Source organism: Pseudophryne corroboree, chromosome 4 (genome assembly GCF_028390025.1).
Source record: "Pseudophryne corroboree isolate aPseCor3 chromosome 4, aPseCor3.hap2, whole genome shotgun sequence".
NCBI lineage: Eukaryota > Metazoa > Chordata > Amphibia > Anura > Myobatrachidae > Pseudophryne > Pseudophryne corroboree.
The window spans coordinates 652677053-652705012 of NC_086447.1; the positions used below are offsets into that span (position 1 = coordinate 652677053).

At 47.3% G+C, this 27960-nt stretch overlaps 1 protein-coding gene and 1 long non-coding RNA gene across 7 annotated transcripts in view; one reads left to right on the plus strand and one right to left on the minus strand.

Moving 5' to 3' along the window:
* The window catches only part of LOC134910109 (uncharacterized), a 78011-nt gene extending 70935 nt beyond the window's left edge, over positions 1–7076 (minus strand). Inside the window, exon 1 of the long non-coding RNA XR_010176121.1 lies at positions 6985–7076. This is a non-coding gene — a long non-coding RNA (uncharacterized LOC134910109). The remainder of the gene's footprint in view (positions 1–6984) is intronic.
* Positions 1–27960, plus strand: part of SIPA1L2 (signal induced proliferation associated 1 like 2) — a 795004-nt gene that overhangs the window by 527271 nt on the left and 239773 nt on the right. For all 6 annotated transcript variants that reach the window (XM_063917773.1, XM_063917774.1, XM_063917772.1 and 3 more), the window contains one exon: positions 6295–6395. In XM_063917773.1, coding sequence (XP_063773843.1) covers positions 6295–6395 — 101 coding nt within the window. The remainder of the gene's footprint in view (positions 1–6294; positions 6396–27960) is intronic.

The window sequence follows — 27960 nt, forward strand, 5'->3', positions numbered from 1 at the left end:
CATGTCCCAACTGCACAACAATATTCCTCCTCCTGTACACCAACATGTCCCAACTGCACAACAATATTCCTCCTCTTGTACACCAACATGCCCCAACTGCACAACAATATTCCTCCTCCTGTACACCAACATGCCCCAACTGCACAACAATATTCCTCCTCCTGTACACCAACATGCCCCAACTGCACAACAATATTCCTCCTCCTGTACACCAACATGCCCCAACTGCACAACAGTATTCCTCCTCCTGTACACCAACATGCCCCAACTGCACAACAATATTCCTCCTCCTGTACACCAACATGCCCCAACTGCACAACAATATTCCTCCTCCTGTACACCAACATGCCCCAACTGCACAACAGTATTCCTCCTCCTGCACAGCAACATGCCCCAACTGCACAACAGTATTCCTCCTCCTGCACACCAACATGCCCCAACTGCACAACAGTATTCCTCCTCCTGTACACCAACATGTCCCAACTGCACAACAATATTCCTCCTCCTGTACACAAACATGTCCCAACTGCACAACAATATTCCTCCTCCTGTACACAAACATGTCCCAACTGCACAACAGTATTCCTCCTCCTGTACACAAACATGTCCCAACTGCACAACAGTATTCCTCCTCCTGTACACAAACATGCCCCAACTGCACAACAGTATTCCTCCTCCTGTACACCAACATGTCCCAACTGCACAACAATATTCCTCCTCCTGTACACCAACATGTCCCAACTGCACACCAATATTCCTCCTCCTGTACACCAACATGTCCCAACTGCACAACAGTATTCCTCCTCCTGTACACCAACATGCCCCAACTGCACAACAATATTCCTCCTCCTGTACACCAACATGCCCCAACTGCACAACAGTATTCCTCCTCCTGTACACAAACATGCCCCAACTGCACAACAATATTCCTCCTCCTGTACACCAACATGTCCCAACTGCACAACAATATTCCTCCTCCTGTACACCAACATGTCCCAACTGCACAACAATATTCCTCCTCCTGTACACCAACATGCCCCAACTGCACAACAATATTCCTCCTCCTGTACACCAACATGTCCCAACTGCACAACAATATTCCTCCTCCTGTACACCAACATGCCCCAACTGCACAACAATATTCCTCCTCCTGTACACCAACATGTCCCAACTGCACAACAATATTCCTCCTCCTGTACACCAACATGTCCCAACTGCACAACAATATTCCTCCTCCTGTACACCAACATGCCCCAACTGCACAACAATATTCCTCCTCCTGTACACCAACATGCCCCAACTGCACAACAGTATTCCTCCTCCTGTACACCAACATGTCCCAACTGCACAACAATATTCCTCCTCCTGTACACCAACATGTCCCAACTGCACAACAATATTCCTCCTCCTGTACACCAACATGCCCCAACTGCACAACAATATTCCTCCTCCTGTACACCAACATGCCCCAACTGCACAACAGTATTCCTCCTCCTGTACACCAACATGTCCCAACTGCACAACAGTATTCCTCCTCCTGTACACCAACATGTCCCAACTGCACAACAATATTCCTCCTCCTGTACACCAACATGCCCCAACTGCACAACAATATTCCTCCTCCTGTACACCAACATGCCCCAACTGCACAACAGTATTCCTCCTCCTGTACACCAACATGCCCCAACTGCACAACAATATTCCTCCTCCTGTACACCAACATGTCCCAACTGCACAACAATATTCCTCCTCCTGTACACCAACATGCCCCAACTGCACAACAATATTCCTCCTCCTGTACACCAACATGCCCCAACTGCACAACAATATTCCTCCTCCTGTACACCAACATGCCCCAACTGCACAACAATATTCCTCCTCCTGTACACCAACATGCCCCAACTGCACAACAGTATTCCTCCTCCTGCACACCAACATGCCCCAACTGCACAACAGTATTCCTCCTCCTGTACACCAACATGCCCCAACTGCACAACAATATTCCTCCTCCTGTACACCAACATGCCCCAACTGCACAACAGTATTCCTCCTCCTGCACACCAACATGCCCCAACTGCACAACAATATTCCTCCTCCTGCACAGCAACATGCCCCAACTGCACAACAATATTCCTCCTCCTGTACACCAACATGCCCCAACTGCACAACAATATTCCTCCTCCTGTACACCAACATGCCCCAACTGCACAACAATATTCCTCCTCCTGTACACCAACATGTCCCAACTGCACAACAATATTCCTCCTCCTGTACACCAACATGCCCCAACTGCACAACAATATTCCTCCTCCTGTACACCAACATGTCCCAACTGCACAACAGTATTCCTCCTCCTGTACACCAACATGCCCCAACTGCACAACAATATTCCTCCTCCTGTACACCAACATGCCCCAACTGCACAACAGTATTCCTCCTCCTGTACACCAACATGCCCCAACTGCACAACAATATTCCTCCTCCTGTACACCAACATGCCCCAACTGCACAACAGTATTCCTCCTCCTGTACACCAACATGCCCCAACTGCACACCAATATTCCTCCTCCTGTACACCAACATGCCCCAACTGCACAACAATATTCCTCCTCCTGTACACCAACATGCCCCAACTGCACAACAATATTCCTCCTCCTGTACACCAACATGCCCCAACTGCACAACAATATTCCTCCTCCTGTACACCAACATGCCCCAACTGCACAACAGTATTCCTCCTCCTGTACACCAACATGCCCCAACTGCACACCAATATTCCTCCTCCTGTACACCAACATGCCCCAACTGCACACCAATATTCCTCCTCCTGTACACCAACATGCCCCAACTGCACAACAATATTCCTCCTCCTGTACACCAACATGCCCCAACTGCACAACAATATTCCTCCTCCTGTACACCAACATGCCCCAACTGCACAACAGTATTCCTCCTCCTGTACACCAACATGCCCCAACTGCACAACAATATTCCTCCTCCTGTACACCAACATGCCCCAACTGCACAACAATATTCCTCCTCCTGTACACCAACATGCCCCAACTGCACAACAGTATTCCTCCTCCTGTACACCAACATGCCCCAACTGCACAACAATATTCCTCCTCCTGTACACCAACATGTCCCAACTGCACACCAATATTCCTCCTCCTGTACACCAACATGCCCCAACTGCACAACAATATTCCTCCTCCTGTACACCAACATGTCCCAACTGCACAACAATATTCCTCCTCCTGTACACCAACATGTCCCAACTGCACAACAATATTCCTCCTCCTGTACACCAACATATCCCAACTGCACACCAATATTCCTCCTCCTGTACACCAACATGCCCCAACTGCACAACAATATTCCTCCTCCTGTACACCAACATGTCCCAACTGCACACCAATATTCCTCCTCCTGTACACCAACATGCCCCAACTGCACAACAATATTCCTCCTCCTGTACACCAACATGCCCCAACTGCACAACAATATTCCTCCTCCTGTACACCAACATGTCCCAACTGCACAACAGTATTCCTCCTCCTGCACAGCAACATGCCCCAACTGCACACCAATATTCCTCCTCCTGTACACCAACATGCCCCAACTGCACAACAGTATTCCTCCTCCTGCACAGCAACATGCCCCTGCTGCAAAACAACAGCCCCCCTCTGGCAAGCCAAAATACACCCTCCTGCACAAAACATGCCCTCTCTTGTACAGCAAAATGCCCTCTCCTGTTAGCAGTGTGCGGGACTCCCTCAGCTGCCTATACTGCAGCAGTGTTGAGGGTGCTGTTATTCACTGCAGCAAAGCACAGTGGTCACCCATGGGAATCATCTGAGCTTCCCTCACAGGTGCTGGTAGGTCCCCCGGGATGTGTCTAGTGACACTGTGACTGCAGCAATTGCGGGTGCACTGCCACTGCGCTGCAGTGAGAGACGAGCAGTTGCAACAGAAATCCTATGCAGCTGATCTTGTAACTTGTGGTCAGTGTATAGGAGTCCAGCTGCTTTCTTTGCAATAACAGAGGCATCGCCGGGCGCTTCTGCAAAACTGCATAGTGCAGCAGTGTGATGCTTCGGAGACCGGGGCCCAGGGCAGTGTGTCCCTGCCCTCTCCCTTTCCCCACAGTTAGGTTCTGCTGGATGGCATGGATTGCGAGAGCCCCATAAAGCAAAACATAACTCCAATCTGTCCCTGCAGTTGGGTAAAATTCCTGACTGTGTTGAACAGTTCAAACAAATGATGTGCTAGCAGATTTTGGACAGTTACCACACAGTGTAGCTCTCCTATCTGTTCTTCCCACTGTGACTACCTGCTCCTGTGCTCATGTCTTACACTCTACTGATGCCGATATGGATCCTGGAATGTCAGGGCCCTGTCTGGAAATGCTGTCGGTATGTAAGTAAAGTAGGTAGCTATGTTCTGATCAACTATTTTGGCTAAGGTTTCAATAGTTCTTGGTGTCCTTCTGGATCTGGATCTCATGAAAAAGTGATTGACCTCATGTAAGACCTGTGTTTGTGTAGTATGTGTATGTGTCAGTGATTTTATTTTACACTTAACATAAATTCGTAATATCAGCAGTCACGTTAAGCAGCTTCCAAGTAATCTGATACACTGCCATTACTCTGTATATGTATGCTATCCTAGACTACTCTAAAGTTCTGTATTGTTTTATCTATCTATCTATCTATCTATCTATCTATCTATCTATCTATCCAATGGCGGAACTAGCGAGCGGTGGGCCCAGGTGCGACAAAATGCTTTGCCCCCCCCCCCCCCCATCCCATCCAAGTCCACCCCCTCACCCCTGCAGAGGATCTGGTGAGGGGGACCTGCTCAGGGCCAGAGAAATGGATACCTAGCAACAGTGCCGTAACTAGACATTTTAGCACTGTGTGCAAGAAACGGCATCGGAACCCCACCCCTGCATGCAAAACGGGGGCAGTGCGCGCCGTAGGCGCGCGCAAAAATACATAGTGGCGTGGCTTCGTGGGGAAGGGGTGTGGCCACAAAATAATACCAATTCCTAAAACGGTGCACAGTAGTCTGCATTATTCAAATTACGCCGCACAGTAGCACCACTACACCAGGTAGAGACCCTTTTACACCTTACGGCGGACAGATTCCTCTTTTTACACATTACGGCAGACAGCGTCCCCTTTTTACACATTACGGCAGACAACGTCCCCCTTTTTACACATTACGGCAGACAGCGTGCACTTTTTACACAACGGCAGACAGCGTCCCCTTTTTACACATAACGGCAGACAGCGTGCCCTTGTTACACATAGCGGCAGACAGCGTACACTTTTTACACATAATGGCAGATAGCGTGCCCTTGTTAAACATAGCGGCAGACAGCGTACACTTTTTACACATAATGGCAGACAGCGTGCCCTTTTTACACATTACGGCAGACAGCGTGCCCTTGTTACACATTACGGCAGACAGCGTCCCCCTTTTTACACATTACGGCAGGCAGATTCCCCCTTTTTACACATTGCGGCAGGCAGATTCCCCCTTTTTACACATTGCGGCAAGCAGATTCCCCATTTTTACACACTGCGGCAGGCAGATTCCATTTTTACACATTGCAGCAGGCAGATTCCCCATTTTTACACATTGCGGCAAGCAGATTCCCCATTTTTACACATTGCGGCAGACAGTCCGAAGAAAGACAGAAAGAAAGAAAGAAAGAAAGAAGGAAGAATTATACTTACCCTCTCCGCTGGCTCAGGCTCCTCGGTGCAGCTTCTGGTCACGATTCCCGGGCAGGAGAGAAGGAGAAGGAGGGAGGTGGAGGAGGGAGCCGCAGCAGCGCTGTGTTATTGGTGGAGGCGCTGCTGCTGCTGCCCCTCTGCTTCACTATAGGCTGTTCTCGGAAGACAGCCTATAGTGAAGCAGAGGGAGAGCAGCAGCAGCGCCTCCACCAGTAACAAAGCACTGCTGCGGCTCCCTCCTCCACCTCCCTCCTCCTCCTTCCCCCGTGCCGCTGCGCTCCTCTCCTCTCTGGGCGGCTGTGTGCTGCGAGCAGCGGTTGCCCGCAGCGCACAGCGGCATGTAATGAGTCAGTTTGACTCATTACATGCTTTGGGCCCCTGGACAGAGGCGGGCCCCAGTGCAACGCACTGGTTGCACTGGCGGTAGTTCCGCCTCTGTATCTATCTATCTATCTATCTATCTATCTATCTATCTATCTATCCTTTCTGTCTGTCTGTCTGTATCCTAACTATCTCTGTCTAAATATAGACATGATATTCTTATTAACAGATGTCCATCTCCACTTCTGCATGAAAATCAAGGGTCTGCATCCATGGAATGTGAAATAATCAGAGATTGTGAAGAAAGCTTTGAAGACATGAAGCATTCTGGTAATACAACATAGTACCCTATTACATAGATACCAACATAGTAAAGTCTGAATTTGGACAAGGGGGAATGGCTGAGGCACGCAGAGCATTTGATTGCTGGAGGCACCTGTTTCTGCTCCAGTGCCCCTGTGGGAGTTCCTCCCAACTTCCTACAAATTGGTATAAACATGCTGACCACAGGACAGTCCTCTTATAACTAGAGCTGAGCGGGTTCGGTTTTACTCTGTTTACCCGAATCTCCTTAGTCGCTCACGGACATCACGTGTTTTGGTTAGCCAATAAGAAAAATCCAGAAAAAAAGAACTTGAGATAATTCTGGCGTTGAGAACCAAGTAAATCCGAAACCGCTCATCTCTACTTATAACAGGAAGTTCGTCACATAGGGGGAGATGTACTAAGCCTTCACGAGTGATAAAGTGGAGAGAGATAAAGGGACGGAGAGAAAGTACCAGCCAACAGTCTCATAATTAACAGCATTTTTATATCATTCCACATACACTTTGCTCCTGGGCTGGTATAGTTACATTCAATTTCATACATGGGACCCAGAGGCTTAGGGGGCCTGGACCCAAGTTAAAAAGTTTCATACCTATTTCGCAGATGTTTCTGCTAAGTAATTGGGATTGATCCATTGCCCAGTCTGCATTGCTTGACATTACATTTTCACCGAGAAGAGTGTGTAGTGGTATGGGGGCACTGTGATGTGGCATAATAAGAACTGGGGCACTGTAATGTGTCACAATATGAACTGGAGGGCACTATAATGTGTCATAATCTGATCTGCTCATTTCAATGTGGAGGGCACTATAATGTTATATAATAAAATCTGGGGTACTGTAATGTGGCACAATATTAAATGGAGATGCAATAGTGTGGCATAATCTCAACAGGGCACTGTAACATGGCATAATATGAACTGGGGGCGGGATGTAATGAAGTCCGAATTTGGCGACCCTGCGGAATGCCAGCCGCCCTCAAACTTTTTTTTTTTTTTTTAAAGGGGCAATCATGTACAAGGCATGGTTTATAAAAACGTCCGAGTTAAGTTGGCATCCCGCACGGCTGCCGAACACAGACTTCATTACATCCCGGCCAGTATGTCATAATGTGAATTGGGGATACTGCGTACTATTATGGGGCATAAAATTAATAACTGCAGATACTGTAGGTTTCTCTCAAGATTCATTAGGACATGGTCCACTTCAATATTTTGCTATGGAGCCCACAAAGTTCTGGTTACGTCCCTGCATTCATAACGTGCATTACTGATGGACCTGGGTATGCTACAAATCCCATGTTGGAATCTTTACTGAACTTAATTAATTAAGCTTGAAGAATAGACGTAAAACAATGTAAAACAATAATAATAGGAAAATAGGGACATTTCCAGAGACAATCATTTTTACTGACAAATCTTCAAATCTTCTGGTCCCTGAAAATTATAGTAAGAGAAGCTGGCAACAGTACAGTATAGGTAAATACGCATGCATGCCACTTGTCCAGATTTGAAAGTTTTAGAATCCGTACACACTACAACAGTAGGACATGCTAAAAGAACAGGTCAGTGCTGTGTTCAATAAAGAAAAAAGTACTCGCTAAAATTACTGTTGTACCTTGGAATAATCTGTGCATATCTGTGTCTGCCCCATTTGTAATCCCCTCGCAATGGATAACATATGTACAGTGTCGGACTGGGGCATGTAGGGCCCACCGGGGGAATTCAGTGGTAGAAGCCCATGTTTAGGGGTGTGGCCAGTCTGCAGAGTGGGTGTGGCCTGCCACCTCATTGGTTTGACTAACCATTAGAGAGTGCAACGTCTGGGTCCCTTTATAAATGTATACAGTAAATTCAGCTGCTGCATGCATGACAATGTACCAGATTAATAACAGAATAATAACAGCAGTGCACTGTAGAAAATACACCATAGTCCATATGTATAATGTATAATTCAAGTGCACAGACTAGAACCTGATCCTTAGAGTAGGAGGTGGGGCCCCAGGCAGTGGGACCCACCAGTGGTTCCGCTGTACCCCTGTGGGCCAGTCCAAGCCTGCATATGTATAATATAGGAATATATTCACAGGACAGTCAGCAAGATACCGATTACAACTGGTGAATTGACCCATCACTTGTTTAGCTGATTCAGAAATCCAATTTTGGCTTAAACTGTAAGGTAGCGATAGTGGCTCTCCATTGTTTTGGACAGCCCAGTGTTTCCAATATATTTAATCTTGAAGTCTGTAACAGGTTGAAGTCTGTTCTCCCTTGAACTAGAGATGTGCACCGGAAATTTTTCGGGTTTTGGTTTTGGATTCGGTTCCGCGGCCGTGTTTTGGATTCGGACGCGTTTTGGCAAAACGTCCCTGAAATTTTTTTTTGTCGGATTCGGGTGTGGTTTGGATTCTGGTGTTTTTTTTCCAAAAACCCTTCAAAAACAGCTTAAATCATAGAATTTGGGGGTAATTTTGATCCTATAGTATTATTAACCTCAATAACCACAATTTCCACTCATTTCCAGTCTATTCTGAACACCTCACACCTCACAATACTATTTTTAGTCCTAAAATTGGCACCGAGGTCGCTGGATGACTAAGCAAAGCGACCCAAGAGGGCGGCACAAACACCTGGCCCATCTAGGAGTGGCACTGCAGTGTCAGACAGGATGGCACTTAAAAAAATTGTCCCCAAACAGCACATGATGCAAAGAAAAGAGGTGCACTGTGGTCGCTGGACGGCTAAGCTAAACGACACAAACACTTCAATATCACAGAAATTATTTGTTCTAATCAATGGAATTATTGGTCCAAATCACTGAAGAAAATGACAAAATCACTGGAATTATTCGTTCTAATCAATGGTATTATTGGTCAAATCACTGGAAGAAAATGACAAAATCACTGGAATTATTCGTTCTAATCAATGGTATTATTGGTCCAAATCACTGGAAGAAAATGACAAAATCACTGGAATTATTCGTAAACATTTGTAGAAAGTCGCTGCTTTCTGATTACAGAAATGCTCAGGTATTCCTGCGAATCCACAATCCCTTCCCAGAGGAAAAAGAAATTGAGAAACCGTTGTTTGAGAACGTTTGTTCTCTTTCCCTTACAAAGGAACAAACCACTTTCCAAGAAGACTGACGTTTCTGGGATTATGGAGACATAATGTTTTTGAATATAAATCCTAAAGCAGGTGGTGTATTAGAGCAAAAGAGTGCAAGAGACCAGCCATGCAGTTTCTGAAATATTATGATAAAATGTTACTGTATTTCATAAGCACTCATTCCTAACTCTGCTAAGTACTGTTTGGTATACTGTATCTGGCTTCCATGAGGTAGTTGTCCATTATTTCAGCTTCCACTGACCTTTTTGAAAGCGGTAGAAGTTATTGATTCTTTTTTTTTTTTTTCCCCTATTTTTAATTTTCTCCTGCATAGCCCAGTAAAATGTTGCAATGTTAAGTATTGACTTGTGCCTTCTGGGGGTCCACTTCTTCACCAAACCCAGCCAAATCTCATCCTAACCCTCTGTTCTACGTTCTCTATGTACCCCATCTGTGTCACCCATGTCTGTCTACCCCTCCCCTTTAGATTGTAAGCTCTCACGAGCAGGGCCCTCTTCCCTCAAGTGCTTATCCTTTGTCTTACTTTAATAATCTTCAACTGTACCACATCCAGCAGTCTTCTGCCACCTGATACTTATTCCAGTGTCATCTGCTGATGTAACTATGTTTATTTACCCTGTACTTGTCCTATACTGTCATCAACTGTAAATTGCTGTTTTCCTGTTTGATTATTTATGTACTCTGTAATTGGGCGCTGCGGAACCCATGTGGCGCCATATAAATAAAGGATAATAATAATAATAATAATAATAATATAGGGTGTATAATCCCCAGGTGTATCTCACACATCACACAGTACAGTATATAGGGTGTATAATCCTCAGGTGTATCTCACACATCGCTCAGTACAGATTACAGGATATATAATCACCAGGTGTATAACACACGTCGCACAGTACAGTATACAGGGTGTATAATTAATTACCAGGTGTATCACACACATTGCACAGTACAGTATATAGGGTGTATAATCCCCAGGTGTTTCTCACACATCGCACAGTACAGTATATAGGGTGTACAATCCCCAGGTGTTTCTCACACATCGCACAGTACAGTATATAGGGTGTACAATCCCCAGGTGTATCTCACACATCACACAGTACAGTATATATGGTGTACAATCCCCAGGTGTATCTCACACATCACACAGTACAGTATATAGGGTGTATAATCCCAAGGTGTATCTCGCACATCGCTCAGTACAGTATACAGGGTGTATAATCACCAGGTGTATCACAAACGTTGCACAGTACAGTATACAGGGTGTATAATCCCCAGGTGTATCTCACACATCTCTCAGTACAGATTACAGGATGTATAAAATCACCAGGTGTATAACACACGTCGCACAGTACAGTATACATACTGGTCACAACAATGCAGCAGATATTGAGCACTGATCAGGATACTAGAAGTGACACAGCTGCAAGATACAGCAATGGCCTACTGTACTGTACTATATGTATACTGCTAGTCACCAAAATGCTGCACTGTCCTACTATATACTGCTCACAATAATGCAGCACAGAGATAGTATACTTGACACAGAGCTGCAAGATACAGCAATGGCCTACTGTACTGTACTACTATAATTATATACTGGTGGTCCCCAGTCCCCACAATGCAGCACACTGAGCACAGATATTTGCAGCACACTGAGCACAGATATGGAGCGTTTTCAGGCAGAGAACGTAGATATTTGCAGCACACTGAGCACAGATATGGAGCTTTTCAGGGAGAGAGCGCAGCCACGTCCTCTCCGTTCAATCTCCAATGCACGAGTGAAAATGGCGGCGACGCGCGGCTCTTTAAGTAGAATAAGAATCTCGTGAGAATCCGACAGCAGGATGATGACGTTCGGGCGCGTTCGGGTTAACCGAGCAAGGCGGGAAGATCCGAGGCTGCCTCGGAACGTGTAAAATAGGTGAAGTTCGGGGAGGTTCGAACCTCTGAGAACCGAACCCGCTCATCTCTACCTTGAACCATATGCCCCCGGCACTCATTACAGATGCGTCACTGGTTTGTGATTATCCCTTTAAATAGAATAGTTTAATACATTCTCTAACACATTCTCTGAGTTCATCTTCTTCTAGCTAAGTATGAAAGATACAGATCTTTCATTAAAAAGAATATATATATTTTTCAAGTCTTAAATCTTGACTTATTGAGTTTGACTAAAATAATAATAATTATAATAATAATAATAATAATAATAGTAATAATAATAAGTGAAAATGGAAAGCTCCTATTACTAATTACCCCTGACAGAATGCCTGGCACATGGCTTTTTTTGTATCTTTCTTCCATATTATTTATCGTTATCGATCTTTTATTTGTTGTGGGAGGTGAATGTCAATTCAGCAGCAAACAATTTTCTGCACTACTGATCACAGCACAGAGAGCTTCATTGTTTGCGATTTGTGCACCTGTACCTTTCTTTCACGACCTATACTGAGATCTTTAGTGACGTAACAACTCTGTCACCTGTCCCATATTTTGACTGCTCGATCGTCGTGACATTTGAAACTGATAGTGGAATGCAGAAAAGAGAGTACTGGACTGGAAAAGTCATATTCATAAAAATTTGTTAGGGTAACATCACAGTGCCCACCACACGCTAAGCTGGAGCCTTGATTGCCTGATGGCTGATCTGGATCTAATGGTGGCCCTTTAGTTTCAAATGCTAGAAAAAAATTTTTATATAAATTCTTATTCATGCATCTTCTGTAGGACATAACTTTAAATGAAATCTTTTATAACAGTTCTTCTGTTACCTGCTAAAGCCATCTATGAGTTTAGCATTTGGTTTCCCCCGTGAATTATATGGTAGCACTGCTCCCATTAATCTTATAAATTATATTTCTCTTACGTCCTAGAGGATGCTGGGGTTCCATTTAGTACCATGGGGTATAGACGGCTCCTTTGGGAGCCACTGGCACTTTAAGAGTTTAATAGTGTGGGCTGGCTCCTCCCTCTATGCTCCTCCTACCAGACTCAGTTTAGAAAATGTGCCTGGAGGAGCCGGTCACAGTTAGGGGAGCTCCTAGGAGTTTTTCTAGTTTTGTTATTAAGAGTTTTAGGTACAGGGAGGCTGCTGGCAACAGCCTCCCTGCTTCGTGGGACTTAGGGGGGGAGTAGGATCCAACCCTAGAGGTTAATGGCTCCTATCTCCTCTGACAGGACACTGAGCTCCTGAGGGTGATGATCGCAAGCCCCCGAGGCGTCCGCTCACTCCCGCAGCACGGCCGCCACCCCCTAACAGAGCCAGAAGATAAGAGTGGTGAGTATGACGCCGGTGACCTGTTAAGCGGGTCACCGACGGGAATGGCGGCACAAGGGTGGAAGCGCAGCTCTGAGGGGCTGCACTCCAGAAGGCTCAGAGGAACGAATGTGCGGCGCTGTGAGGGACGCCCTGGGCCAGCGCAATACCCTAAAAACTGGTCACAAAGGCTATCAGGGACTTGTACTGCTGCTAGCTGCTTATTACCTCAGGCCAGTATAATACAAGAAGTGCGGGAAGACGCGCCATTACAGGGGGCGGGGCTTCTCCTCAGAGCGGATCCAGCTTCTCACCAGCGCCATTTTCTCCATGCAGCAGCATCAGAATGCTGACAGGGAGCACTGCCCTCCACATAACTTCAGCTATCCTCTGAGGTACCAGGGTTATAGAAAGGGGGGAGTGTATAATTATGAACTGTTTATCCTATTACTGGTTACTTAGTCAACGCCGGGCGGTTGTCATGATAACGGCCTCCGGGACCGCTGTGTGGCTGGCTTCTTATTCTTTGTGACTCTCTGAAGATATTCTGGGTGCAAACTGTGCTGACATTTTCCTGTGTGTGTGTAAACAATTTACCATATTTAAGGGACTTTGTCCTGTACTGCAGAATGTATATCTTCTCCTGGGGAGTCTATACCATGCTCAAAACTGTATTCATTCTCAGGCTTCGGTGTCAGTTCCCCTGGCGTGCCCTCCATAAGGTGTACTTTGATTTATATATTTAAAATTTATCCCATACTGGAAAGAAGTCGCAGTTTTGGGTAGTCTGGGGAGTAAATCCCACAGCTGTGCCTCTCACCCCAATTATGTACCCTAACAAGCGTACACTTACCCATATACAGCATGACATATGGTTGGCAGGGGGGGAACATATGTTTGAGGCTATTAGGGATGAGGAATATTATTTCTACATATGTGTGTGTGTATATATATATATATATATAATAATTGCCTTCCCACTGTGTAGGGCGTTTAAACTCCTTATTTGGGAAATCCTGAGTACACCCATAGATATTCTCCACATCCCTAAAGAGTGTCTAAAATTGTCAAAGGTTGTGTTACCGGTCCCTGGTACAACCTCCATAAAGGCTGATCGCAGATTGAGACTATTCTCTAATACACTGCTGCAGGTGTGACTCGGAGAACCACTATTGCGTAAATCTCTGGGGCTGTTGTAACATGGTCAGGCTCCTTACGTGATGATTTAGATTCTATGTGTAGAAGTGACATGTACTTGTTTCTATGTCACATACAGGATTCTACAGGATTCACGGCTGGACGCCATGAAGGAGATTGGCCTGCATAACGCATGGCAGTTTGACACGCAGGGGACGGTGGCTACACCAATCGTCTGCGGATACGGAATCCAAGAAGGGTATGGTGAGTCAGCCCTTTACAGGTGATGCCATGTTGAGATGCTCGAGATACGTGAATATCCGAGCCAACTGCGGGTAAGTGGGCATATCTTCCTTCCGCAGCTGCACGGACCAGGATATTAGATCCTACACCTATACTACATTCCCTTCAAACCGCAAGGTTTACACATAAATCCATGGGTTCCTCCACTTACTTTAGAGGATATTGGGGAAATGCCAGAAAACCTGCACCGCCATGTTCCTCGGAAGGGATTTCGGTTTCGGTATTCTCAAAACCTTCGTTTTGACAGTGAATCTCACGGCCTGGGGATCAAGCAGGTGGGAGTGAGACTAAAAAGATTTCAGTAAAACATCTAGGCGATATCCTACCTAGGCCCCTGGGAAACGTTAGGCTGCCCAGGGGTGCAGACTGGAGTTTCTAGTACTTCCGCCTCCCAGATCCTTCAAATCAGGCTTAATAGCTTCTCAAGCTGAAAGTACAATACTGTTGGAAGCTATTCTAACATTTGACAAACACATGTCATTATTCCAGTTCCACCTCGTTTACGTAACAGGGGTTACTATTCGAACCTAAGGTCATAGAACACCTACTGGTGGGTGTTCAATTCAGGATGGAGTCTATGAGCGGTGATCTCTGGTAGAGATATAGGGGTATTCCTGGTATCCCGAAATATCAAGGGTGCGTACCTTCACATTAAATTGGGCCGCCTCTCTGGGCCTGTCTAGGCTTGCACTACACCTATCTCTTCCAGTTCCAAATGCTGCATTTGGCTTCTACGCATCACAAGGCCACGGAAGCGATTATGCTCCTACTCCACAGACCAGGAGTGGACATAGTTCCATATCTGGACGACCTTAACATCTTCCAGGGAGATGTTGTTACTGAGGGTTGCTCTCTCAAATCACCTGTCCCGGAATTTTGGGTGGATCCTGAAGCTTCCAATTTCACATTTGGAGCCGACAAGGAGCATTCTTTCCTGGGAATGATCTTCGACACGGAAGGGCAGAGCGTGTTTCTACCGGTGGAGAAAGCATTGGTGATCCAATCAATAGTACGGGATGTCCTGAAGCCAGCTCTTGCCAGGCTCGACAGTACGGAAGATTTCTTGCAAGGTCTTTCCAATTGGATCTCCTGGTCAAATGATCGGGATCTCATCTTCATATGCACCACACCAGCGTATACGCCTGTTGCCGAAAGTCAGTATTTCACTCCTCTGGTGGCTGCAAACTTCTCACCTTCTCGAGGGCTACAGGTTAGGGATTCAGAATTGGTTCTTTCTAACCATGGTTGCCAGTCTCAGTGGTTGGGGAACTGTCACCTAAGGGGAAAACTTCTAAGGAAAGTAGTCAAGTCTGAAATCCATCCTTCTGATAAACATTCTGGAGCTAAGGGCTGGGTACAACGGCCTTCTGCAGGCGGCACATCTTTTTTAAGGTCAGGCTATTCAGGTTCAGTCGAACAATGTCATGGCGGTGTCCTCCGCAGCAATCTTCATTCTGGGAGTGGACAACTGGGAAGTGGACTTCCTCAGCAGACACGATCTCCTTCCAGTTTGCTAGAGCCTCCAACCGGAGGTTTTCGTAGAGGTAATATGCCGATGGAGTATACCCACATGCAGTGGCGGTGGACGCCCTGGTAACTCATGTGGGTGTTCTAGTCAGTGTATGTGTTCCCTTCTCTTCCACTCATCCCAAGGATTCTCAAGCTCATAAGACATGAGTTCATGCATTCCTCATTGTTCCGAACTAGCCAAGAAGGGCTTGGTACGCAGATCTTCTGGACTTCCTGCTGGAAGATCCAAGGCCTCTTCCTCTTCGCGAGGACCTTTCTGCAACAGGGGCCGTTCACCTATCAAGACTTACCGCGGCTCATTTGACGGCATGAAGGTTGAACGCTTGATATTAGCTCGGAAGGGCATTCCGAAAAAAGGTAATTCCTACTCTGCTCTAGGCTAGGAAGGGAGTAATGTCTCAGCATTACCATCGGATTTGGAAACAGTGTGTCTCTTGGTGTGAATCCAAGAAGTTTCCTACGGTGGAGTTTCAACTAGGATGGTTTCTTCTCTTTCTACAAGCAGGTGTGGATGTGGGCCTACACTTGGGGCCCCATAATAGTCCAGGTTTCGGCCTTTTTCACTTTCTTCCGGAAACTATTGGCTGCTCTCCCTGAGGTTCAGACTTTCTTGAAAGGGGTTCTGCACATCCAACCACTTTTTGTGGCTCCTACGGCACCATGGGATCTTCATGTGGTGCTGCAGTTCCTGCAGTCGATTTGGTTCGAGCCTTTCCAGGAGGTAGAGGTCAAGTTTCTTACTTGGAAGGCAGTCACACTGTTAGCATTGGCATTTGTTAGGCATGTGTCAGAATTGGGGGCATTGTCCTACAGGAGCCCTGCTTGATTTTCCATGAGGATAGAGCTGAGTTCAGAATGCATCAGCAATTTCTTCCAAAGGTTGTGTCAGCTTTTCATATCGACCAACCTATTGTGGTGCCAGTGGCTACTGACTCCTCAATTCCCTCAAAGTCCTTGTCTGTGGTGGGGGCTTTGATTATTTCTGTGAAGAGAACTTCTCGTCACAGACGGTCGGACGCTCTGTTTGTCCTTTATGATCCCAACAATGGGGGTAATTCCAAGTTGACCGCAGCAGGAATTTTGTTAGCAGTTGGGCAAAACCATGTGCACTGCAGGGGAGGCAGATATAACATGTGCAGAAAGAGTTAGATTTGGGAGGGTTATTTTATTTCTGTGAAGGGTAAATACTAGCTGCTTTATTTTTACACTGCAAATTAGATTGCAGATTGAACACACCACACCCAAATCTAACTCTCTCTGCACATGTTATATCTGCCTCCCCTGCAGTGCACATGGTTTTGCCCAACTGCTAACAAAGTTCCTGCTGCGATCAACTTGGAATTACCCCCAAGGTTGGGTGTCCTGCTTCTAAGCAGACGGTTTTTCACAGGATCAGGTTTCTATCCAGCATGCTTCTTCTATGACAGGATTGCCGTGTCAAAATTCTGTTAAGACCCACTCTACCCGTAAAGTGAGTTCTTCCTGGACGGCTGTCCGGGGTGCCTCGGCTTTGCAGCTTTACCGGGCAGCTACTTGGTCAGGGTCGAACACGTTGACTAAGTTCTGCAAGTTTGATACTTTGGCCTCTGAGGACCTTAAGTTTGGTCAATCTGTTATGCAGGAGCCTCAGCGCTCTCCCTCCCATACTGGGAGCTTTGGTACATCCCCATGGTACTAAATGGAACCCCAGCATCCTATAGGACGTAAGAGAAAATAGCATTTTAATTACCTACCGGTAAATCCTTTTCTCGTAGTCCGTAGAGGATGCTGGGCCCCCACCCAGCGATTCGTTTTCCTGCATTGTTACTTGGTTACTTATTGGTTCAGCTGTTGCTGTTCCTCTTTCCTGCTGATTAGCATGGTTTCTTCTAGTCCCTGCTGGTTAGCATGGTTTCTTAATGTTGTGTGCTGCTTAGCATGGTTTCTTCACGTTGCATGCGGGTTAACATGGTTTCTTCATGTTCCTGCTGGTTAGCATGATCTCTTTCATGTTGCATGCTGGTTGGCATTGTTTCTTCATGTTTCATGCTGGTTCGCTTGAATTCTTCAAGTTGCACGCTGGTTTGCATGGTTTCTCCATGTTGCAAGCTGGTTAGCATGTTTTCTCCATGTTGCATGCTGGTCAGCATGGTTTTACAATTCGGTGTGAGCTGGTGTAATTCTCACCACTATCTGTGTATTTCCTTCTCTCGAAGTATGTCCGTCTCCTCGGGCACAGTTTCTAGAGAGTCTGGTAGGAGGGGCATAGAGGAAGGAGCCAGCCCACACTATTAAACTCTTAACGTGCCAGTGGCTCCCAAAGGACCCGTCTATACCCCATGGCACTAAATGGAACCCCAGCATCCTCTACGGACTACGAGAAAAGGATTTACCGGTAGGTAATTAAAATCCTATTACGTGGTGTAACAATAGGTAAATGAGATAATAGGTAAATGAAATTTCTCACTGGTTTTCTAGTGGTGTCAAAATCAGGGCCATAACTAGGTGTGTGCCAGCGGGGCATTGCACACAGAGCATTTGCACTGAGGGCGCATCCGCTGGCACAAACACAGGGCCACCAGCGCCAGTAGCGGATTTACCGCAAAACAATTTAAGCAGGCACTGCTGTTTGCTGCTGTCTGCGCCTAATTGCTGCCATCATCGTCCCTGCAACCCTCTCCCCTCCCCAGTCTCAGGAGTCAGACACCTGCGCGGATTGCCGCTCTTCACTTGGAAAACCCGCTGACCATACTGACGGCAGACGCTCTGTACCCCCTGCAGCTCAGCGCTTTCTCACAGCCAGGGCCGGATTTACCGCTCAGCTGGCCCTGCTCAGGAGGTCACCCGGCTCCTAGCGGCTGGATAGGATCGGGAGATCTCCGGACTGCTAACTGCAGGGGAAATTCGTGTGGTCACTGGGCTTCTGCAGGAACATGATGGTCAGCCCTGGTGGGAGAGAAGTCTGCGCGGGATCGCTTAGCTGGGGGTGAAGTGAGTTGTGGACTGCAGCAACTCTCAGCCGCGTCTCCTTTCTGCCCGGGGCCAGAAGTGTGATGTGGGAGCTCCCGGCCACAGTAAGATACACTACACTACAGCGCAGCAGAGTATATGCTGGAGGAAGCAAGGAGTGCTAAAACCCCCACGATCAGTCAGCAGTGGCCAGGGATTGGGAGATGTAGTCCAGTAAGTGCTATGGCCAGCCAGGCCACAATCCAGTCAGCGCAGGAAGTGGGAGGAGCTGCAACAAAGAGCACCCAGCCTGGTAAGTATGAGGCTGCCATGTCTCTCAACATTCCCCCCCCTCTTTCTCTCTAACATGCCTCTCTCCCTCCCTCCCCATGCCTCTCTCCCTCCCTCCCCATGCCTCTCTCTCTCCATGCCTCTCCTATCTTTCTCTCTCCCTCCCCATGCATCTCCTCTCTCTCCCTCCCCATTCCTCTCCTCTCTCTCTCTCTCTCTCTCTCTCTCTCTCTCTCTCAAGTTCAACATGCCTCCTGGTAAGTATGAGGCTGCCATGTGTGAGGGGCATGACGGTGTAAGATGCAATGTGTAGTAGGCATTACGGTACAGTACACAATGTGTAATTGGCATTACATCGTGTGGTGTAATGGGTATTACAATGTGTGACATAATGTTTAAGAGGCATTATGGTTTGTGTCATAAGGTAAGGGGCATTGCAATGTGTGGCATAATGTATAATTGGCATTACGCCATGTGTGTCAATGTGTAAAGGGCATTACGGTGTGAGACATAATGTGTAAGGAGCGTTACTGTTTGTTGCTTAATGTGTAACGGGTATCGCTGTGTGTGGCGTAATGTGCAAGGGGCATTACTGTGTGTGGCATAATGTGTAAGGGAAGGTTAAAGTCCCTAGGCAGCACCACATACATCCATATACCTACACTCCCAGGGTGGGAGTGCACCTCACAATCCAATACTGTAGCTGCTCTTGTACATGGTCCACGACGCTGCGGCTGGGTGCTGGCATCCTCTCCCTGGCATCCTGCCGTATACACACTGATGCCTCCCTCATCCCAGAGTCAGAGTTGCTGCTGCCAGAGCCTGCCGTAATGTGTAAAAGGGAGGTCTGCCTGCAGTAATGTGTGACGGGCTGTACCTGATGTCATTGGCACTACTGTGCGCGGTAATTTGAATAATGGAGAAATTGGTATTGTTTTGTGGCCATGCCCCTTCTCCATGAAGCCACATCCCTATATTTTTGGCACGCACATAAGGCGTGCACTGGCCCTATTTTACATACTGTATAGGGGTGGGGCGCTGATGCTGTTTCTTGCACACAGCGCTAAAATGTCTAGTTACCGCACTGGTCAAAATATTATGGACACCCAGAGGGATCCAGCCGGTGTTCCTTTTTCCTTGTAAATGCGAATAGTCTATATTTAGTCATTGTTGTTTTTACTTAGTTCCATAGTAATATAAACAGAGATGAACAAGCCATGCACATCATTATATTTTGGTCTTGGCTTTGATAAAACTAGACTGGTGTTTTATTTCTGGTTTTGGATTTCACCCAAAAATGCATAAAAGTTTGAGCTGCTGTTTGTTCTCACATTAGTGTTTATATAATTCACATTCATTTACACTATGAGCAAGATTGTTAGCTGGTTCTTTCCATTACACACATTGACCTGCTATTTTTATTGTATTGCTTATTTAATACCTCAAATAACATTGGATACAATTAAAACAGACATGATGAGCAGCCCCTGATAGAAAGGGGGTTGGTGGCTTATTAAAAGATAAGGTGGTCCGCTCGGTTTAAGATATGAGGGAGCCCGTGTACAGTCTCTGTGCCGATACGCTCCTCTTGCTCCGGCGGCGCAAGTGAGTGGACTCTGTCTCCGGTGTATGTGCTGGGCTCCCGGAACGTAGAATGGACGCCATGGTCCCAGTAATTTTTGTAATGCGCATGTGCAAATCTCCAAGAAAGATATTGGGGTGGGCAGAACCCAGTTTTGCCTTACAGTTTTAACATGACATGATTTTGAAGTACCAGATAGCCAGCTAGTGTGTGGCAGAACCATTTGTGCTTTGGCACTCGTGGTCACTTTATGTTGCAGATTTTGCAGACTATGTCTAACTTAGCAAACCAGACAGGTATTTTAACCACACTGATGTTACTTTTATTTGGCTAAGGTTTTGGAGTTTTTTTTATTGGGAATCAACAAATTTAAAAAGTTTCCAGCACATCATCAACAGCAGCAGCAGCAGCACAATGAGAACAAAGACAAAGGTGGTCACTCCGAGTTGTTCGCTCGCTAGCTGTTTTTAGCAGCATTGCAAACGCTAGGCCGCCGCCCTCTGGGAGTGTATCTTAGCTTAGCAGAATAGCGAACGAAAGAGTAGCAAAACTGCTAATAAATAATTCCTTGCAGTTTCTGAGTAGCTCCAGACCTACTCCTAGAGTGCGATCACCTCAGTCCGTTTAGTTCCTGGTTTGACGTCACAAACACGCCCTGCATTCGGCCAGCCACTCCTGCATTTTCTCTGACGTCCTAAGTGGATGCTGGGACTTCGTAAGGACCATGGGGAATAGCGGCTCCGCAGGAGACTGGGCACAACTAAAAGAAAGCTTTAGACTACTGGTGTGCACTGGCTCCTCCCACTAAGACCCTCCTCCAGACTTCAGTTAGAATCTTGTGCCCGGCCGAGCTGGATGCACACTAGGGGCTCTCCTGAGCTCCTAGAAAGAAAGTATATTTTAGGTTTTTTATTTTACAGTGAGATCTGCTGGCAACAGGCTCACTGCAACGAGGGACTAAGGGGAGAAGAAGCGAACCTACCTAAGTGGTGGTAGCTTGGGCTTCTTAGGCTACTGGACACCATTAGCTCCAGAGGGATCGACCGCAGGACCCGACCTTGCTGTTCGTTCCCGGAGCCGCGCCGCCGGCCCCCTTACAGAGCCAGAAGCAAGAAGTGTTCCGGAAAATCGGCGGCAGAAGACTTCAGTCTTCAACAAGGTAGCGCACAGCACTGCAGCTGTGCGCCATTGCTCCTCATGCACACCTCACACTCCGGTCACTGATGGGTGCAGGGCGCTGGGGGGGGGCGCCCTGAGGGCAATATAAGACACCTTGGCTGGCAAATCTACACCATATATAGTCAGGAAGGCTATATAGGTGTAAAAATACCCCTGCCAGAATTCCAGAAAAAGCGGGAGAAGTCCGCCGGAAAAGGGGCGGGGCCATCTCCCTCAGCACACTGGCGCCATTTTTCCCTCACAGCTCCGCTGGAAGGAAGCTCCCTGGCTCTCCCCTGCGGTCTACAAGCTACAGAAGGGTAAAAAAGAGAGGGGGGCACTAAATTTAGGCGCAGTATATATATATATATATATATATATATAAAATAAGCAGCTATAAGGGAAAACACTCATTTATAGTGGGATCCCTGTGTTATATAGCGCTCTGGTGTGTGCTGGCATACTCTCTCTCTGTCTCCCCAAAGGGCTCTGTGGGGTCCTGTCCTCTGTCAGAGCATTCCCTGTGTGTATGCGGTGTGTCGGTACGGCTGTGTCGACATTTTTGATGAGGAGGCTTATGTGGAGGCGGAGCAGATGCCTATAAATGTGATGTCACCTCCTGCGGGGTCGACACCTGAGTGGATGGTGCTGTGGAAGGAATTACGCGACAGTGTCGACTCCTTGCATAAAAGGTTTGACGACATACCAAATGTGGGACAGCCGGCTTCTCAGCCTGTGCCTGCCCAGGCGTCTCAAAAGCCATCAGGGGCTCTAAAACGCCCGCTACCTCAGATGGCAGACACAGATGTCGACACGGATACTGACTCCAGTGTCGACGACGATGAGACTAATGTAACTTCCAGTAGGGCCACACGTTACATGATTGAGGCAATGAAAAATGTGTTGCACATTTCTGATGTTACCCCCGGTACCACAAAAAAGGGTATTATGTTTGGAGAGAAAAAACTACCAGTAGCTTTTCCTCCATCTGAGGAGTTAAATGAAGTGTGTGAAGAAGCGTGGGCTTCCCCTAATAAGAAACTGGTAATTTCTAAGAGGTTACTAATGGCGTACCCTTTCCCGCCAGAGGATAGGGCACGTTGGGAAACATCCCCTAGGGTGGATAAAGCGCTCACACGCTTGTCAAAGAAGGTGGCACTACCGTCTCCGGATACGGCCGCCCTGAAGGAATCTGCTGATAGAAAGCAGGAGGCTATCCTGAAGTCTATATATACACACACAGGTGTTATACTGAGACCAGCTATTGCTTCAGCATGGATGTGCAGTGCTGCAGCTGCATGGTCAGATTCCCTGTCGGAAAATATTGATACCCTAGACAGGGACACTATATTGCTAACCGTAGAGCATATTAAAGACGCACTTTTATACATGAGGGATGCACAGAGGGATATTTGCCGGCTGGCATCTAAAATTAGTGCAATGTCCATTTCTGCCAGAAGAGGGTTATGGACTCGGCAGTGGACAGGAGATGCAGATTCCAAAAGGCACATGGAAGTTCTGCCTTATAATGGTGAGGAGTTGTTCGGGGATGGTCTCTCGGACCTCGTTTCCACAGCAACAGCTGGGAAGTCTACATTTTTACCCCATGTTCCCTCACAGCCAAAGAAAGCACTGTATTATCAGGTACAGTCCTTTCGGCCCAATAGGGGCAAGCGGATTAAGGGCGCGTCCTTTCTGCCCAGAGGCAGAGGTAGGGGGAAAAAGCTGCAGCATACAGCCAGTTCCCAGGAGCAAAAGTCCTCCCCCGCTTCCTCTAAGTCCACAGCATGACGCTGGGGCTCCACAGGCGGAGCCAGGTACGGTGGGGGCCCGTCTCAAATATTTCAGCAATCAGTGGGCTCGCTCACGGGTGGATCCCTGGATCTTTCAAGTAGTATCTCAGGTGTACAAGCTGGAATTCGAGACGTCTCCCCCCCGCCGTTTCCTCAAATCTGCCTTACCAACCACTCCCTCAGGCAGGGAGGCAGTGTTACAGGCAATTCACAAGCTGTATTCACAGCAGGTGATAGTAAAGGTGCCCCTACTTCAACAAGGACGGGGTTACTATTCCACAATGTTTGTGGTACCGAAACCGGACGGTTCGGTGAGACCCATTTTAAATTTGAAATCCTTGAACACATATATAAAAAAATTCAAGTTCAAGATGGAATCGCTCAGGGCGGTTATTGCAAGCCTGGACGAGGGGGATTACATGGTATCACTGGACATCAAGGATGCTTACCTGCATGTCCCCATTTACCATCCTCACCAGGAGTACCTCAGATTTGTGCTACAGGATTGTCATTACCAATTCCAGACGTTGCCGTTCGGTCTATCCACGGCTCCGAGGGTCTTTACCAAGGTAATGGCCGAAATGATGATACTCCTTCGAAAGAAGGGAGTTTTAATTATCCCGTACTTGGACGATCTCCTGATAAAGGCGAGGTCCAGGGAGCAGTTGTTGGTCGGGGTAGCACTATCTCGGGAGGTGCTACAACAGCACGGCTGGATTCTAAATATTCCGAAGTCACAGCTGGTCCCTACGACACGTCTACTGTTCCTGGGGATGGTTCTGGACACAGAACAGAAAAAAGTGTTTCTCCCGGAGGAGAAGGCCAAGGAGCTGTCATCTCTAGTCAGAGGCCTCCTAAAACCAAAACAGGTGTTGGTGCATCACTGCACGCGGATCCTGGGAAAGATGGTAGCTTCCTACGAAGCAATTCCATTCGGCAGGTTCCATGCAAGAACTTTTCAGTGGGACCTGTTGGACAAGTGGTCCGGATCGCATCTTCAGATGCATCGGCTAATAACCCTGTCTCCAAGGACAAGGGTGTCTCTGCTGAGGTGGCTGCAGAGTGCTCATCTTCAAGAGGGCCGCAGATTCGGCATACAGGACTGGGTCCTGGTGACCACGGATGCCAGCCTTCGAGGCTGGGGGGCAGTCACACAGGGAAGAAACTTCCAAGGACTATGGTCAAGTCAGGAGACTTCCCTGCACATAAATATTCTGGAACTAAGGGCCATTTACAATGCCCTAAGTCAGGCAAAACCCCTGCTTTAAAACCAGCCGGTACTGATCCAGTCAGACAACATCACGGCGGTCGCCCATGTAAACCGACAGGGCGGCACGAGAAGCAGGACGGCGATGGCAGAAGCCACAAGGATTCTCCGATGGGCGGAAAATCACGTGTTAGCACTGTCAGCAGTGTTCATTCCGGGAGTGGACAACTGGGAAGCAGACTTCCTCAGCAGGCACGACCTCCACCCGGGAGAGTGGGGACTTCATCCAGAAGTCTTCCAAATGATTGTAAACCGTTGGGAAAGGCCACAGGTGGACATGATGGCGTCCCGCCTCAACAAAAAGCTAGAAAAGTATTGCGCCAGGTCAAGAGACCCGCAGGCGATAGCTGTGGACGCTCTAGTGACACCGTGGGTGTACCGGTCGGTTTATGTGTTCCCTCCTCTTCCTCTCATACCAAAGGTACTGAGGATAATACGGAGAAGAGGAATAAGAACTATACTCATTGTTCCGGATTGGCCAAGAAGAGCTTGGTACCCGGAACTTCAAGAAATGATCTCAGAGGACCCATGGCCTCTGCCGCTCAGACAGGACCTGCTGCAGCAGGGGCCCTGTCTGTTCCAAGACTTACCGCGGCTGCGTTTGACGGCATGGCGGTTGAACACCGGATCCTGAAGGAAAAGGGCATTCCGGAGGAAGTCATTCCTACGCTGATTAAAGCTAGGAAAGAAGTAACCGCAAACCATTATCACCGCATATGGCATAAATATGCTGCGTGGTGCGAGGCCAGGAAGGCCCCAACGGAAGAATTTCAGCTGGGCCGTTTCCTGCACTTTCTACAGTCAGGGGTGACTATGGGCCTAAAATTGGGTTCCATTAAGGTCCAGATTTCGGCTCTATCGATTTTCTTCCCGAGAGAACTGGCTTCACTACCTGAAGTTCAAACTTTTGTTAAGGGAGTGCTACATATTCAGCCCCCTTTTGTGCCTCCAGTGGCACCTTGGGATCTCAACGTGGTGTTGGATTTCCTAAAGTCACATTGGTTTGAGCCACTTAAGACCGTGGAATTGAAATATCTCACGTGGAAAGTGGTCATGTTGTTGGCCGTGGCTTCGGCCAGGCGTGTATCAGAATTGGCCGCTTTGTCATGTAAAAGCCCTTATCTGATTTTCCATATGGATAGGGCAGAATTGAGGACTCGTCCCCAATTTCTCCCTAAGGTGGTATCAGATTTTCATCTGAACCAACCTATCGTGGTGCCTGCGGCTACTAAAGACTTGGAGGCTTCCAAGTTATTGGACGTAGTCAGGGCCCTGAAAATTTATGTTTCCAGGACAGCTGGAGTCAGGAAGACTGACTCGCTATTTATCCTGTACGCGCCCAACAAGTTGGGTGCACCTGCTTCAAAGCAGACTATTGCTCGCTGGATCTGTAGTACGATTCAGCTTGCACATTCTGCGGCTGGACTGCCGCATCCTAAATCAGTAAAAGCCCATTCCACGAGGAAGGTGGGCTCTTCTTGGGCGGCTGCCCGAGGGGTCTCGGCTCTACAACTTTGCCGAGCAGCTACTTGGTCGGGATCAAACACGTTTGCTAAATTCTACAAGTTTGACACCCTGGCTGAGGAGGACCTAGAGTTTGCCCATTCGGTGCTGCAGAAATATCCGCACTCTCCCGCCCGTTTGGGAGCTTTGGTATAATCCCCATGGTCCTTACGGAGTCCCAGCATCCACTTAGGATGTCAGAGAAAATAAGAATTTACTCACCGGTAATTCTATTTCTCGTAGTCTGTAGTGGATGCTGGGCGCCCATCCCAAGTGCGGATTGTCTGCAATACTTGTATATAGTTATTGTTTAACTAAAGGGTTATTGTTGAGCCATCTGTTGAGAGGCTCAGTTGTTATCCTACTGTTAACTGGGTATTGTATCACGAGTTATACGGTGTGATTGGTGTGGCTGGTATGAGTCTTACCCGGGATTCAAAATCCATCCTTATTGTGTCAGCTCTTCCGGGCACAGTATCCTAACTGAAGTCTGGAGGAGGGTCATGGTGGGAGGAGCCAGTGCACACCAGTAGTCTAAAGCTTTCTTTATAGTTGTGCCCAGTCTCCTGCGGAGCCGCTATTCCCCATGGTCCTTACGGAGTCCCAGCATCCACTACGGACTACGAGAAATATAATTACCGGTGAGTAAATTCTTATTTTTACCTGGCACGCCTGCATTTTTTAGCACACTCGCTGAAAACGGACAGTTTCTGCCCAGAAACACCCACTTCCTGTCAATCACACTACGATCACTCGAGCGATGAAAAAACGTTGCTCGAGCTTGAGCAAATCTCCAAAGTTTTGTGTTAAATTAGTGAACGCAAGATGATGAAAGAGAAAGTTTACTGATTTTGGTATATTGTATAGGGTTCCGGCTTAGGGGTAGAGTTACTAAAGCTTCCACAAAAGGAAAAACAATCAGATTGCATCCTATAAAATGATGGACAGATCCTGATAGGGTGCTATGGGCAACACCTCCACTTTTCATTTTTAGAACCTTTAGTTGGTCATATTCCCCAGTTCACTCATCAGCATGATTATCTTCTTCAGTTTTAGTTCTGGTGTCAAGATTATCACCCAGTATGTGATCATCTCCACTGACATGACTGTTCTAATAGGATTTTAATTACCTACCGGTAAATACTTTTCTCGTAGTCCGTAGAGGATGCTGGGGTCCACATTAGTACCATGGGGTATAGACAGGTCCACTAGGAGCCATTGGCACTTTAAGAGTTTGAGAGTGTGGGCTGGCTCCTCCCTCTATGCCCCTCCTACCAGACTCAGTCTAGAAACTGTGCCCGAGGAGACGAACATCTACGAGAGAAAGATTTTACACAGATAGTGGCGAGATTCACACCAGCTCACACACAAGGCAAACCAAGCTAACTAGCTTGAAACATCAGCAACGGCTGAACAATATTACTTACCAAGTAACGAAACAGTACTTACCAAGAACTAAGCAGTACTGAACTAAGTAACCACTGCAGGATCACAAAGCACTTGGCGGGCGCCCAGCATCCTCTACGGACTACGAGAAAAGGATTTACCAGTAGGTAATTAAAATCCTATTTTCTCTTACGTCTTAGAGGATGCTGGGGTCCACCTTAGTACCATGGGGATGTACCAAAGCTCCCAGAACGGGAGGGAGAGCACGGAGGCTCCTGCAAAACTGATTGACCAAACTTCAGGT